The sequence below is a fragment of the Meriones unguiculatus genome, chromosome X (assembly GCF_030254825.1).
Source record: "Meriones unguiculatus strain TT.TT164.6M chromosome X, Bangor_MerUng_6.1, whole genome shotgun sequence".
In the NCBI taxonomy this organism is placed as follows: Eukaryota; Metazoa; Chordata; class Mammalia; order Rodentia; family Muridae; genus Meriones; species Meriones unguiculatus.
The window spans coordinates 75,609,358-75,625,656 of NC_083369.1; the positions used below are offsets into that span (position 1 = coordinate 75,609,358).

At 38.6% G+C, this 16,299-nt stretch overlaps 1 protein-coding gene across 3 annotated transcripts in view; it reads left to right on the forward strand.

Annotated features, from left to right (window-relative positions):
* Il13ra1 (interleukin 13 receptor subunit alpha 1) overlaps positions 1-16,299 on the forward strand; it is a 66,242-nt gene that overhangs the window by 18,602 nt on the left and 31,341 nt on the right. For all 3 annotated transcript variants that reach the window (XM_021664811.2, XM_021664812.2, XM_021664813.2), the window contains 3 exons: positions 2,285-2,405; positions 10,060-10,244; positions 13,057-13,208. In XM_021664811.2, coding sequence (XP_021520486.1) covers positions 2,285-2,405; positions 10,060-10,244; positions 13,057-13,208 — 458 coding nt within the window. The remainder of the gene's footprint in view (positions 1-2,284; positions 2,406-10,059; positions 10,245-13,056; positions 13,209-16,299) is intronic.

A 16,299-nucleotide genomic window follows, 5' to 3' on the forward strand; every position in this document is an offset into this window, starting at 1 on the left:
ATGTCATTGCTTCATGTTACTCACAGATGGTTTGAATAATAATAATAATAATAATAATATCTATATACTTAGGATGCTTTATTTTATAATTTGAAAAATGGACATAGTGCATGTACGTGTGCCCACGCAAACATATATACACACACACTTCTCTTCCTCTCTACCTTCCTTCCTCCCTCAAATGTATTTTACAAACTTATCTGAAGTAAGTAAAGTATGCATTGTTACCTTGATCTATTTTGTGATGGAGGAGAGGATGAAGTAACTTGCCCAGTGCTTTTAGGAAACCTATAGTACTGTCTGATTCATGACATATGGAAATAAGTTTTATATGTAGAATATCTATAGGGGAAAGTGCTAAAGTAGAATAAGTGTGCTGGCCTAAAGTCAGTACGTGACTAATCAAAGGGTAATTAGGTTCTTGGATGATTAGGATCATTGTCCCCAGTTGTACTTCAGGCACAGTCCTTCTTCCTCTTATGTTATGTATAAGGAGAAGCCTATGTTAATTAAAAGCAGGCTACCAGCTACCAAAGTCTAAAGCCCAGCTTTGCCAGCTACTAATTGTGTGACCTTGATTAGATTATTACCCCCATCAATATTCCTTATCTATAAGATGGGAATGCCTACCTCCTACAATCACTACAATAAATATTTTGCACATTTTGATTTTTTATATTATCATGGCTCTTTGTTAGGCAGGGTCAGGCCCCACCTCTAACTTCCAAACTTAGCACTTCATGGCATGTTCTTCAAGCTACTCTCTGTTTTGCAGTGATCAAAAGAACTTATGAAGCATTGTTTTTAGTGGTATAACATTAGGAGTGAGGTCATGTTTTAAACCAGCTTGGACTACCATATTTGTGCTTTTAGGAGTTTAATACTTTGAAAAGCAATTATATTGTGACATAAAGTGTTTCATGATGGCTTAGTAGAGTATTCCTTCAAGGAGGATGAGGGTTAAAGGCTGACATTTTAAGCATAGACATTGAATTAATCTAGAGACAAGATAAGGGAAATCCCTTTATTAAGAGAGATGTCCCATCAGGATTATTTCAGTCCAGGTACAGCGGTATATGCCTGTGGTCAAGTCTATTTGTGAGGCCAAGACAGGAAGAATTCTTTGAACCCAAGAGATTGAGCCAGTCTCTTAAAAACCAGCCAGCCTTAACAGGGTATGGTGCCACACATCTTTAATCCAAGCACTTGGGAGTTTGAGTCCAGCCTGGTTTACAAATTGAGTGTAAGATAGTCAAGGCTGCACAAAGAAACTCTGTCTCAAAAAACAAAACAAAACAAAAATGAGATAGCCAAACAAAAAAGATAAAGACAGCCTCAGCCATCTTGGTGATACACACCTCTAATCCCAGTACTCAGGACTATGTGGCAGGAAGATTACAAGTTGAAAGCCAGTCTATGCTACATGACAAGTTACAGGTCATCTTAGGCTACTTAGAAAACCATGTCAGAAAAGAAAGGAATGGGAAGAGGAACCCCTAAAACTATAGCACACAACAAACAACTATCAGATTTTTTTTTTCAGTTATGTTTCCATAGAATTTCTCTAGATGTCAGTACTGATGTAGAAGAGAAGGAGGTAAGTTGTGTCTTTATAAAAGGCTTGCCCCTTCCAGAAGACCCTAGTTAGTTTTCAAATATCCATGTCAGGTTTCTCACAGCTATCTGTAACTCCAGCTCTGGGGGTATCGAATCCTTCTGAATTCTGCAGACACCTGCACTCACTTGCATATGCCCATATGCAGACACACAATACCAGGTGTTCAGCTCTGAAATCATAGGCACCCAAGCAACAAAAACAGACTCAGCTGGTTGCACTCAAATGCTCATGCATGCATATTTTTACTTAACAATAACAATCAAAGAAAAAGAAGCCATCCATTTGAGAAGGAGTGAGGGTGCTTGAGGGATGTTGGAGGGAGGAAGAGGAAGGGGAATGAAATAGTTATAATTAAAAATAAATATTAAAAATTATAAAATACAAGACTGTTTGTAGTTTTACATTCTTTTTGTTATTTTGTAGTCCTTACATATGGTTGGGATATTATTTGACTTTTAGCCATTCTGTCTAGTTAGAAGAAGAGTAAGGTTCCTTTATTGGTACAAAAGATGCTTTCTTTGCAGAAGGAGGTGAGAAAGAAAGCTGTGAACAATTACATTTATAGTTTTACTGTCCTGAGTGACTTCTGGGTAAAATGAATATGAGATTAAGGGGTTAGGCTGCTGACTACTTTCCATGACAAAGACTCTTGCCTGAATCTTCTAGGTGATCCTGAGTCTGCTGTGACTGAGCTCCAGTGCATTTGGCACAACCTAAGCTATATGAAGTGTTCCTGGCTCCCTGGCAGAAATACAAGCCCTGACACTAACTATACTCTTTACTATTGGTGAGTATGTATTGCATGCACAGTAGGTTAACTGGAACACCGATTTTGATTGTATTGGAAGTGTTTGGATTTAACCTTTCTTTTAAAAAGAATAGCCCATTTTTTTTTATATGTGGTGGTAGGGATAAAACTCAGGACCTTGGCTAGATGGTGGTGGTGCATTCCTTTAAACTCAGGAAGCTGAGTTAAGCAGATCTCTATGAGTTTGATGCCAGCCTGATCTACATAGCATGTTCCAGGATAGCCAGGGCTCTGTAGAAAGACCCTGTCTCAAAAACAAACAAACCAAACTAAGCAAGCAGCCAACCAACCAAACAAAAAGACCTCCAACACTTTGTGAATGCTAGGAAAGTGTACGCCTGCTGAGCTCCATACTCAGCTCTCGCCTATACTTGTATATGAAGGCAGTTGATAGGTAATCCATAATGAACCCTGTTACTTGGTATGCTGGCTTAAAAACTAATCTAAAAAATAAAAATGAAAGAGCCATTGAGATGCCACAGCAGGTAAAGGCACTTGCTCCCAAGCCAGGGGACCTGAATTTGATCTCTGGGACCCACACAGTGAGTTCTGCAAGTTGTTCTCTGTCTGCCTCATGTGCACCATGGCGTGTGTCTCCCACTAGATAAGTAAATACCTATAAATAAATGTAATAAGAAATTTAAAAAATATAAAAAGAAATGATTTCCACCTGATTAAAAAAATACAAACAACAGCAACAACAACAATAACAAAAACTAACCACCATAATAGACAGCTGAACAGAAAATAGGTCTACTTAAAAAGACTTCCTAATTTAAAAAGCCCATCCACGTAGTATTTCAACATGTATATGGGTAGACCCCAGTATTCCTTTCACTCTCTTTCTCTCAGTGGTAGACTCTAAAACAAACCAGAAAATTAGTATTGGCATAACCTACAGTCTTAGTTATGTGACACCAGTTTCAAATGTATTTGTGTGTAGTGTTTTATGCAGCTTTATCACATGGTTCTACCACTACAAAGTTCTCTCCAGTTGCTCTTTTATAACCATCCCTATCCCTGAATCCCGTTTTCCTTTCCCTTCCCCTCTCCCAAGTCTCTGGCCTCTGACAACCACTCACTAATCTGTCCTCCATCTATATAATTTTGTTATTTCAAGAATGTCACTGGAATGGAATTCTACAGCACATATCATATATAAGTGACTTTTAAAAAAAGCATCATAATTCCCCTAAGAGCCCTAGAAATATATTCATTCCTTTCTGTGTTTTTGAAACATGTTCTCACACTGTAGCTTAAGCTGGCCTGGATTCTCAGTGTGTATCCCCAGCTGGCCTCAAACTATGGTAATACTCCTGTATCATCATGCCTGACTAAAACTGGAGGATTTTAAAAATCAGCTTTATTTGCTCTTTATAAAGGCCCTGGAGACTTCATGGGTGTAAAGACCTTTTAAAATTGCTATAATATTTGTACATATTTGTGGAATACTGTATTGTAATTTGGTTTATGTATACTACTTGCAATGGTGAAGTTACAGTAATTCCTATGTCTCCTCAGATATTGTTATTTCCATGTACTGACAGCCTTCAAAGTAATTTACCATCTTTGAAATGTGCCATTAGTTGTCATAGGCTCTGATAGCCCCTACTAGTGGTAAAACATTGGAGCTACTCTTCGTTCCCTTATTGTACCCACTAACTACCCGAATCTATTCCACCATATTAGTCATGGTGATTGAATTTCTGTATAAAAAGGCAAAACAGCTATGGGATAAAATAGTGTGTTTCAACTTAGAGTTTATATAGTCCATCTTGGAAAGAAGTTGGGGCTGGAACTCATGCAGGAACCTGGAAAAAGGGCCTAAGATAGAGAGGAGTGCTGCTTACTTGTTTGCTCCCCATGGCATACTCAGTTTGCTTTCTTACACAGCTCAGGGCCATGTGCCCAGGGGTAATACCATGCACAATGGTTTGGGCTCTCCCACCCCAGTCATTACTACAGAAAATGTCTCACAGACTTGTCCACAAACCAAGCTGAGGGAAGCAATTCCCCAATTGAGATTCCCTCTTTTCAGATATATTTAGGATTAAGGCAAATTGACCAAAATATCTACCCAGGATAAGGTATTGAGGCACTGTGACAACTGGATGGAGAAGGGAGTCTATTTTGGGGAATCTGTCCTCTCCATGGACTTATTCTCCTCAGTTGTTTGATCAGACAGCTCTGCTCTCAGAGCTGTTTTTGACCCTCTTTAGGACTTCTGATGATAAATGTCCTGGATTTCAGGTTGTGGCTGTGGCTCAGTGGTATAGCACTTGCCCAGGATGCATGAGACCTTAGGAAAAGAAAAAAATCATCCTGGAGTAAATGTTTTGCTTGATAATACCATGGAAAATATTTGTACTATATTAAAACACTCAAGGACAGATCGTAAAACAGAGTACAAAATCCCCATATGGTGTTTTCATTTAAATTTATTTTTAACTGATACACAAAATTATGCATATTTATGGGCTACCATGTGATATTTCAATACATGCATATATAGTGTGTATTGTACAAACAAAGCTCTTCACGTCAGCCCCCTCAAATCACATGAATGGTTGAATAAAATCCCCCTTCCCCCAAGCATCCTGGAAAGTTGTATCCACTCTCCTCCCTATTAGGTAAAATGTTCAGCTTAATAAGTTTGAGGCACACTACAGGTAAAGCCAGGTGACACTAAGATCATGTGGTACATTCTAGAGGTTTGTTTTTCCCCAAAGTCCTCTCCCCATGTAAAAATTCTCATTGGAAGTTTTGTAGTTTCAGTTGCTCACTCTTGGTACTTACTGAGTCACCTTATCTCTTGCACCTTTATGGTAAAGTCTATATTCTTCAATAATGACAGACAAAGCCCCTTTTCACCTGGCTACCATGTCTCATTCCTCTCCTTGGACCTCTTCTGCTCTTACATCCTAAACTGAATATATTTCCCTTCTTTACACTAACTATTCAATACACATAATAGTGGTATTCAGAGAGGGACATTTACCCAGATTTGTGGAAAAAGTCTATCTCCTCTCATAGTTTATCTCCTTTAATCTACTAATGCCTCTCATTTGTTTTCAGCTCAGCTCAGATGCAATTTCCTCTTCCAAAAGTCTTCTTCTACCTCTCAAGTCAAGAAATATACCATAAGTTGTATTTTTTTTTTTTCATTTCACAGTGCCCTGCATTGTGTTGTCATTTCCTGTTGACTTACTGGTAGTTTTCTTCTCCAGGCTACAATCTCCTTTGAGAGCAGGGTCATTGTGTTATGTTTTCTCCAGTACTTGATACCTGGGGTAGGTGTTCCATAAATCAGTTATGAAATTCTTGGTAGAATTCAAAACTAGAGAACATTCAGGGATAGGATGAGAATATAGAAGTATAAACCATGTGTGATCATTGTACTCCAGGAGTGAAAAAGAAGGATTGAGTACATGTGGCATCCCCAAACTTGCTGGCAGAGAAACAAACAGAATCATCCTTTAAAAGTCTCCTAGTTTTGTGCTGCAGTAAAGTCTGTGGAAAGCTGTTACTTCAGGTTTTAAAGATACCTTAGGAATTGGTAGCATCCCTGTGCTTATTATGCTATTAACTCCAGACTTATCATGATTATAAACAAGGGAATTCCTTTAGAAATGTGTCTATAGGAGGCTATGAGCAAGAGTGTTGGTGGAGGGGAGGGGAGTCTTAAACTACCTCATCTCATGACAGACTGTGTGAAGGAAAACAATGTAGCTCTTACGTTGGAGTGAACTAGTCCTTGAGGATCTAGTAAGAGAAAAATAGGGAAGTGCCCTATCCCCTGGAGATATGCTAGCATAAACCAAGTCTCAGTACAAACCAGACAAACAATGTCCCCATTGGGATTAATTTGGAAAAACATCCTTTTTCTCTGGGTTGATGTAAGCTCTTGTCAAGGTTGACAGCAAACAGTGTTTTAGTTGGCATTCTGTTCTAAGTTGAGGCCTTTGGCAGGGAAAAATCTATAATTGGACATGGCTTGAGAAGTGATCTGGAAAGTGGTGGTTCACTGGCACCCAAGGGTCAGGTATCAAAGATCCTGTTTCTGGATGTTTTTTGTTTTTTGTTTTGTTTTTTTTTTTTTTTTTTTTTGAGAATGCTAGCTATGTATGATGGTGTCTTAGCTACTTTTCTGTTGTTGTGCTAAGACTCCATGACAAAGAAAAGTTATAAAGTGTTTTATTTGGGGCTAGCAGTTCCAGAGGGTTCGAGTCCATGACTATCAAGGTGGGAAGCACGGCAGCAGGCAGATAGACATGGCACTTAAAACAGTAGCTGAAAGATCGCATTTTGATCCACAACTGTGAGGCAGAAAAAAGAGCTAACTGGGAATGGTGTGGGTTTTCGAACCTTCCAAGTTCACTCCCAGTGACAAACCTCCTCCAACAAGGTCACATCCTACTCTTTCACAAACTGTTCGACAAACTGGGGACCAAGCATTCAAATATATAAGCCTATGGGGGCTATTTGCATTCAAACCACCACAGACTGTTTACAATTTAATTTAAATGAAATTAAAACCTCAGTAGCCAGTTCTAGACGTCACAAGTGACCATTTACCTGGATTGTACATTTCTGTTGTATAGTGTTGCCTCATGTCTTCTTTTCTCTCCATCCCACAAATTCATCATTCTAGTGCCACACTGCCTGTGTTCAAATCCTTACTAACAGTGAGCCTTAATTATCTCTGAGCTTTGTTTTTATCATCTGTAAAATGAGGATAGAGATAGTGCCTTCTTCTGAAGACTGTTGAGGGCTTTTATATGAAAAGTGCTTGGAACAGTGACTCCTGGTCAGCATGGCAGTTCATGACATCTGTAGATACTGATGTTTGTTAGTTGCAGGTACAGTCAGCACTCAGTGCTGCTCTCTTCTTCTACCACATGGAATTGGCATCTAGCCCATTCTTCCTTCTCCCATTCATTCCCTGAGAGAGATCCTTTTCAGTCAAAACCCCAAAGGCAAGGGAATTCAGACATGGTATTGATTAGCAAACACCATGAATGGTTTAGGTACCAGTATAAGATCACATTGCACAAATTGCCAAACTATTTCCCTTAAACCCTCAACAGAATATAGGGAGTTGTTTTATTTGAATTCAAAATCATTGTTTGCAAACCCAGAGCAGTGACTTGTATCTCAGCAGGTTAGTTTGGTATTGGAAGGAACCTGACCTGAACAGCTTCATTCTAGCAGCTCAATGAATTTTAGGGATTATTTTCCACGTTAGTCATCTTCAGAGTCCATAAGTATCTATGAACTGTCAGGTGGACAAAATGAAAGATGAACCTAAAAGATTGTGTATTTCAGGAATTCCTTTCACTTCTTTTAGAAACCACATTTATCACTAGCTTTTGTTATGTAACAAAAATGTCATTAGTAGCTTTATTTTCTGTTTTGGGTGGAAAACAATCCTAGAACTATCTAATCCCAAAAGTACTTATGACAGCAACTTAGATTGTAAAAGTTTTCTTTTAAGATCCATAGAGGCTTACAACTAGGAGGAAAGGTTTTGTGCTGTTAGACTATCATGGTGGCACATATTTATAATCCCAGCACTTTGGGGGTAGAGGGTCCAGGATTTCAAGTTTATCTTTGACTACATAATGAGAGTTTGAGGCTAGTCTAGCCTTTAAGACCCTGTGTCTCAACAACAATTAACCACAACAACAGAAAGAAATGAACTATCTCTTTAAAAGACACATTTTGTAGCAGAACACTTCTTTGTATTGTTTGTAAGAATAAATGTATTACATCTTAATAAAAAAAAACTATTTTTAGCAGAATGTGCATTTCTGTCAGAGTTCTGATTCTTGAGCTCAGGAAAAACTACAGATAATTTTGAGGTTACAGGTCAAGTGTTTGAGACTCTCTGTTCTTTGCTCACCAAAAAAAAAAAAAAAAAAAAAAAAAAAAATTCTTCCTTTTCTACAGAACCTTTGTACAACTCCAATTGTGGTAGATGATGTAAAACTTGACTCTGTCTTGTACTGGTTCCTAAAAAACCAGTTCTCTGGTACCTGATAAGAGAGAGAAAGAGAGTAATGAATGCATTCTATCATTTGGCTAGATTTTCATGCTCACTGAGGAAGGTGAGATGAAATTGGACATTGGACTTAGGGTGCCAGTTATGAAAGCCAGATGGTAGAGGGATACTTAGAAAGCCATTGTGTGTCCCAGTAGGGTAGTTTGGTATTAAAAGGAGCCTGACCTGAACAACTCCATTCTAGCAGGTTGATGAATTTTGGTGAATGTTGATCTGGCAGCAATTGGAGGACACTAAATTTAAGGTCATTGAAGTCAAATATGAAGTCTGAAAGAGTGAGATCATTAATTAGGGGGTAGCCACTGGGAATATCACAGAAGATAAGACTCCAAGAAATTTTGCAAACAGAATTTGATGATAGAACGTAGAGAAAGAGAAGAAAAAGGTCATTTCAAAGTATCTGAGGAACATAGAGAAAATGAGCGTTGAGTGGTAGAAATGGAAATACTGGCAGAAATGGCAGGTTGGTGGGGGATAAGATACATATAAAATCTTTGGACAATGACGCTGAGGCAAGAGGGATGAATGAAACACTCAAATGGAATCGACAGAAATCTGAGATGAACAGTGTAGAGACACACAACTTTAATACCAGCATTCAAAAGGCAGAAGTAGGTGGATCTCTGTAACTTCCATGCTGGTCTGGTCTACAGAGTGAGCTCCAGGCTAGCCAGGCATACACAGTGATATACTATCTGAAAAAAACAAAAACTCTGGAAGAATTCTGAGGTAAATAGTCAGTTTTAGGAGTTCCTCAGAATATAAAATAAAGTAGAAGGATGGTGTTAACAAACTGAGAATGAGTGGATACAGGCAGGGATGGAGAAAGGGAAGGAGTGAGGAGTTGGCTTTGTGAGTACACTGCTTACCTTGTAAGCATGAGGGTCTACATTTATATACTTGGTACCTACATTAAAAAAAGCTGGCTGTATGCCTTTAAAAATCATAGTACTCGGGTGGAAAAGTTGGAAAAATCTCTGGGACTTCCTGATCAGTAAATATAACCAAAACTCCTAATACAGTGAGAGATCCTGTCTTAAGATACAAAATAGAGAGCAATTGAGAAAAAACTTCTGCCTCCACATACATATTTGCTCACACATGTGGATTTATACATACACACAACGAACAGAAGTAGAGAAGAATGTCTTAATGACTCCCCACCCCTGGGAACAGGGAAGAAGGAGGGAAACGAGCTAAAAAAGCAAGGAAGGAATAGGCAGAGTAGAACAGAGGGGAACCACTGGGGTTCAGTAAATACACATTTTCAGAAGGTGTATAACCCCTCAGCCTAGCTTCAGAACTTCTTTCTTTATACATAAGAGGAAGGCCAGGATTCCAGTACCCATGGCTATTGTGAATACTAATACCCATCAACAAAGGACCATTGTTTTCCTCTAGAATATGAAATGGGGCACTTTAGAAAATAGGCTCTTTAAAAAAAAATCTATCATATGTTGCTGAAGATATTGCTTTTTGTGGACATTTCTTTCAGCCATTTAAGAAATGGCTACCCTTGCCTCTTCTCCTTGTTCAAAATAATACAGAGCATTGTGTCATTTTATCTTGTAGGTACAGAAGCCTGATGAAAGTTCTTCAATGTGAAAACATCTATAGAGAAGGTCAACACAATGGCTGTTCCTTTAAATTGACTATAGTGGATTCTAGTTTTGAACAGCAGAACATTCAAATAATGGTCAATGATAGTGCTGGGAAAATTAGGCCTTACTACAAAGTAGTGTCTTTAACTTCCTGTGGTAAGTTTTCAAAGCTTTCTTGAACAACATGTTTTTTGAATAGTTAAAACAAATAATTGAAGATAATAATTTTTAGTCTTAAGATCTTCCTGAAACAAGAGACTGCTTTTACAATAAGCTTTTCTTTGATACACGCTCTAAAAAGCAAGCTTGGAAATGGTATTTCTGGAGGATGAGTACTGCATACATGATTCTTGTTGACTTAGAAAGAGGCAGAAACTTAGGACAATCAGTTGTACAACCAAGATTGGACCTGGGCTATCTGACTGGAAGATCTCTTTACACTTTGATGCTCTGGAGGAGATGCTTATCTGATCATACAGTCCCTAAATAATCTTTTAGAAAAATTCTAGAATTGCTAAGGATTGAATTCAGGAATTTGTGAATGCTAAGCAATGCTCTGCCACTGAACTGTATTCTCACCACCATATCCAAAATATTTAACTCCATATGGTACATGTATTGATCAGTCATAACATTTAAGACAGCTATTTCTGACTGGGTTGGTTTGTTAGAGGTCAGTATCAGTTTGTTTCTCTGTTACTTTGATAAAGCACTAGTCAAAAAAATATTTGGAGAGGAAAGGATCTATTTGCCTTACATTTCCATGCCATAGCCCATCATTGAAGGAAGCTCAAGACAGGAACCTGGACAAAGGAACTGAAGCAGGGACCATGGATGATGGCTGATTACTGGCTTGCTCTCTATGGCTTGCCCAGTCGACTCAGAGATGGCACTCTTCAGAGTGAGCTAGGTCCTCCCATATCAGTCATCCATCAACAAAGTGCCCTCCAAACATGTCTGCAGGTCTGTTTGTTGGAGACAGTTCCTTGGTTGAGGTTTCCTCATCCCAGGTGACTAATTTGTGTCAAGTTGTCAGAAACTAACCAGCACAAGACTTTAGCTTAAACAATAAATATCTGGTTGAGAACCTAGCACCCCTTTTTGTTGGGGCATATAGATTCTTTTTTATTAGTTCCTTATTTGTAAAATATACAAAGAATTGTCATAAGAGCCAAGGAACATGAGGTATTTAAAAGCATTTTGCATAATTAATGTCAATATATTGGTTTGCTTGTTGGGAGTAACCCACCAGGGAGCTCAGATTCTGACTAAATAATAAGTGGATGATTTATAGAAGAAAGAGGCATCATTTGACAAAGGCTTCTCTAAATCCGTAAGCATAACACTACTCACCACTCCTCTACATAGTCTTGGAAGTTAACTGTAGCAAGGGACTAAAGGCAGCCTAGTTTGTAGGCCAACAGAATGAGATCATGAGAGTTTATCACATGGGGTTGGCTGAAGCAAAACCCTCCATTTTTCTCTTGCTTGTTTAGCAGACTATCTTAGGTAGGGTTTTAAGGTTTATTATACTGTTATTTCTGGAATTAATGGTAACATAAAGAATAACTCTTCTTGACAACAAGATGACCTCTACATGTTTTTTGTTAATCACTCATTATTGTCTGTTCCTTATTCTTAAGTATAGTTTGCCCCTGCAAAAGTAAAGTGGCCTGGATAATACTTTCAAAAATATTTTATCCTTAATTGGGTTTGTACTCATAGAATGCTAAATTTACCGCCATCATCTTACGTGTACAGTAAGGTTAAGTATAGTCATATTGTTGTACAGCAGACCTCTAGGAGTCTTTTTCTTTCTTTCTTTCTTTCTTTCTTTCTTTCTTTCTTTCTTTCTTTCTTTCTTTCTTTCTTTCTTTCTCTCTCTCTCTTTTCTTCTTTCTGTTTCTTTCTTTCTTTTCTTTCTTTCTTTCTTTCTTTCTTTCTTTCTCTCTCCCTTTCTCTTTCTTTCTTGCTTTCTTTCTTTCTCTCTTTCTCTTTCTCTCTCTCCCTTTCCCTTCCTTCCTTCCTTCCTTCCCTCCCTCCCCTCCCTCCCTCCCCTCCCCTCCCTCTCTCCCCTCCCTCCCTCCCTCCCTCCCTTCTTTCTTTCTTTCTTTCTCTTCTTTCTTTTCTCTTCTTTCTTTCTTTCTTTCTTTCTTTCTTTCTCAAGGCCAGGGTTTCTCTGTGTAGGCCAAGGTGTGATGGGAAATCACTCCATAAACCAGGTTGACCTTGAACTCAGAAATCTACCCTGTCTCTACCTCCCGAGTGCTGGGATCAAAGGCATGTGCCACTACCACCTGACATCTTATAAATTTTTCAACATGCAAAAGTGAAATTATACCTATTAAACACTAATTTTGATTCATTACTGCCCTTGGCAGCACTTTTCTTCTTTCTGTTTCTTGACTATAGCTACTTTAGCATTTTGCATGAATAGAATCACAGCTCTTGTCTTTTTTAGATTGGCTTGTTTCACTTAACATAATGTTCTGAAAACCCAACCATGGTACATTGTGAAATAGAAGTCAGAGTACTTTTTAAATTGTGGACTTGGGTTAGCATTTGTGAGGGAGAGTTAGAGCGGTCTTAGATCCAGATGTGCTTCCACCATGTGGTTAACATCTGGATCTAAGAACTATTCTTTATTCTCTGTGTGGGAGTTAGATGTCCTGATGATCATTTTCTGAGTAGACTTAGATCAGAGTTCATGTCATTTACCAGATAACCCCAAAGACTCTCCTTAAATCCATTTTACTGGGCAGTTTTAAATACACTTCCTCTGCTAATTGTGGCTAATCAGAAATTCTCAAACTCTATATCAGATCATGTGAAGCCATTAAAAGCCATCAGCCCTATTTTGATTTAACTTTGTAAACCTTCATTATCCAGTTTACATATATAATCATAACTTATATACATAAAATTAAATAAACTTGTAGAAACTAATTTGCTTTCTTCTATTTTTCAGTGAAACCTGATCCTCCACATATTAAAAATCTTTTCTTCAAAAATGGTGCCTTATTCGTGCAGTGGAAGAATCCACAGAATTTTAGTAGCCGATGCTTATCGTATGAAGTGGAAGTCAATAGTACTCAAACTGAACTACAAAGACCTTTCTATGTAAGTTTTATTAGATTGTAGTTTTTCTTGAAATATTTTCTTTCACTTGAACTTCTTACATTAAAATAATAATGAGATGTAGCTCTTAATGTTTGTCAGTTGATAATAATGATAATAAAAATTAAAAAAAAAATAAAGCATGTTGCAGGTTTTGAGGGTTTATAATAACACTGGCTGCAGGGTTGCTTAAAATGTTGTTATCTGCCATGCTCCCAGACACTTTTGCTTGCTATAGCTATAAGGCTTTGACAGTAACAGCTGACAAACCTATTTTTCTCTTTTTCCCCTTCATGAGATTGTTGATTACAAAATGATTAAATGAATCACTATAATAACTTCACAGTGTGAGTATTATGAATAAAATCAAATGGAATTATAAGTAGAGTGACTAGAATGGCATGAGGATATATCAGATAGGAAAGTCACACAAAATAATGACTTTTGAGATGAAAACAGAATGCTGAGAAGGAGCTAGCTACCTCTGTGAGGAATCAGTGTTAGAAGAGACAGCAGATTAAAACAGAGCAAAATACAGAGTCAAGAATGAGCTTGAAATATAGTTGAAAACAGAGGGGGCGGGTGTGGCTGAAATATTGTCTAAGCACAGATAAAATCATTAAGGTGTATAGAGGCCTTGGAAAGGCCATTTTGTTTTCTTGGAGTTTGTGGCAAGGATTGCAGTCATATTGGAGTAGTCAGTGTTTGTGGGATTACACATATGTCTGCTGTCCAAAAACCAATGCAAAACATACAAATTAGAAGTCTCTGTGGAGCCTTCACCAGAATATGGTGTAACCTTAGGGCATCAGTCCCATTGTCTGTTTTAAAGCTTTGTAGAGTCTTTTGAGATTTTGTCTCTTTGCTTATTACATTTTAATTGGGATGGGGTGGAAACTGGTGTAATTGTTCAGTGGTAAAGAGGTTTGCTGGCAAGCCTGATGACCTTCCTCCAGCCTCTGGGACCCACAAAGGTGGAAGGAGAGAACCAGCTTCTGCAAGTTTTCCTCTAACCATCACAAGTATGCCATAGCAGTCATACACCTACATATACATATGCACATGAGCATTCACAAGTGTGTGCATCAAGGACCAAATGTATCAGGGCACAGGGTTCTTTCATGAGACTGTTTCTCCAACCAAGGACGATGTATGGCTATAACCTAGAACCCCTGCACGGATATAGCCCATGGTAGCTTAGTATCCAAGTGGGTACCCTAGTAAGGGGAACAGAGACTATTTCTGACATGAACTTAATGGCTGGCTCTTTGATGCCACCCCCAAGGGAGGAACAGCCTTGCTAGGCCACAGAAGAGGACAATGCAGCCAGTCCTGAAGAGACCTGATAAGCTAGGGTCAGATGGAAGGGGAGGAGGACCTCCCTTATGAGGGGACTTGGAAAGGGGCAGGGAGGAGATGAGGGAGGGTGGGTGGGATTGGGAGGGAATGAGGGAGGGAGCTGCAGCTGGGATACAAAGTAAATGACCTGTGATTAATACAAAAAAACCCAATCGTGTCCATGCACACACACATTCACATACATACATACACGTGCACACGTACATGTGCACGCAACACATACACACACTGTCTTAAAAAAAAACTGTTTTGGGGTCCAGATTTTAAATCAGACCATCCTAAGTGAGTATTTTTATAAAGTGGTGCCTTGAGACCATAGAGAATGTACCACTCACTCTTTTGTTTGCTACCTGCCTGGGTAATTTGTGCTTTTGGATTTTAGAGATTAACATATTAATAGGTGTTGCATTGGCATTTAAAGGAGCCCAGCATCTTGCACATGGGTGAATTTTCTGGGTCTAGTTGTTTCAGCTCATCACTAAACTCTTAATGTGCTTACTAAAATAAGTTAGGGTTGACATTCTCTAACTCCATAGTAGAACAGAGCTCTTTGGCGTGCTTGCAAATGAAACTATGTAGTGATGAGCAGCCATTTTTAGTGTTAGAAAGCATGGTGTCCCCATACAAAAAGAAGTGATTTCTATGTGGGGAAAGGGGGTGTTTAGATTGACCACAAAGTGAGTATTTTGATCACTCCAGCCTTCATGCTCCCCTGGTGCTTCTGTGTAAAATGCTGAAACATATCCTGCTTCTTTTAACTTAGTTTCCCCTGCAAGTATGCCTTGCTATTTAAAACCTGATCACTTTTGTGCCTCTTCTCTCCACTGAAAGAATACAACAGGCATCAGTTTGTGACAACTTTGTTCTGTTCTTGGTACTAACAACAACTTATATGTACTGAATGCTGAATCTTAGTATATTAGTAAGTACTTTTTCTTCTCTCATTTAGAAATAACACCAAGCTTAGGGATCTATGTCCTGTCATTTGATCCCTGTGATTTTAATTATACCTAATGACACATTTCTAATATAAGATAGAATCATGACTTAAGCAAGGGGCTGAAGAGATGGCTTAGTGGTTATTAGCACTGGCTGCATTTCTGGAAGGCTTGGATTTTATTCTTAGTACTTACATGGTAGCTCAAGACTGGCTGTAACTCTAGTTCCAGGGATTAGATGCTGTCTTTTGGTCTCTGCAGACACCATGTAGCATACATGCAGGCAAAATGCTCATGCATAAAATAAAAACTGAAAAAGATTTAAGCCAAAGTTTTGTTTGTTTGTTTGTTTTTTTAGTCAGGGTTTCTCTGTCAGGCTACTCGTGGATCTGCCTGCATCTGCTTCCTGAGTGCTAGGATTAAAGACGTGTGCCACTACTGCCCAGCTTAAGCAATTTATTTTTATTTTGCATACATTTGGGGTTTTTTCCTTTGTGTATATCTGTGTGAGGGTGTCAAATCCCCTGAAACTTGAATTACAGACAGTTGTGAATGGCCATATGGATGTTGGAAATTGAACCTAGGACCTTTGGGAGAGCAGCCAGTGCTCTTCACCATATTAGTAGTAATTTTGACACTCAATGCCATTCACTAAATGGTTTATAGCAGCATTTTTGAAGAGCTAAAAGGCCAACAGAATGAGGAAAGACTATTGTTTCCATAGTTCATACAGAGACAGAGAAAAAGCCATGGAGGTGGCCTTTGTCTCCTATTTCTGGAACCACTGGCCTGCTGGG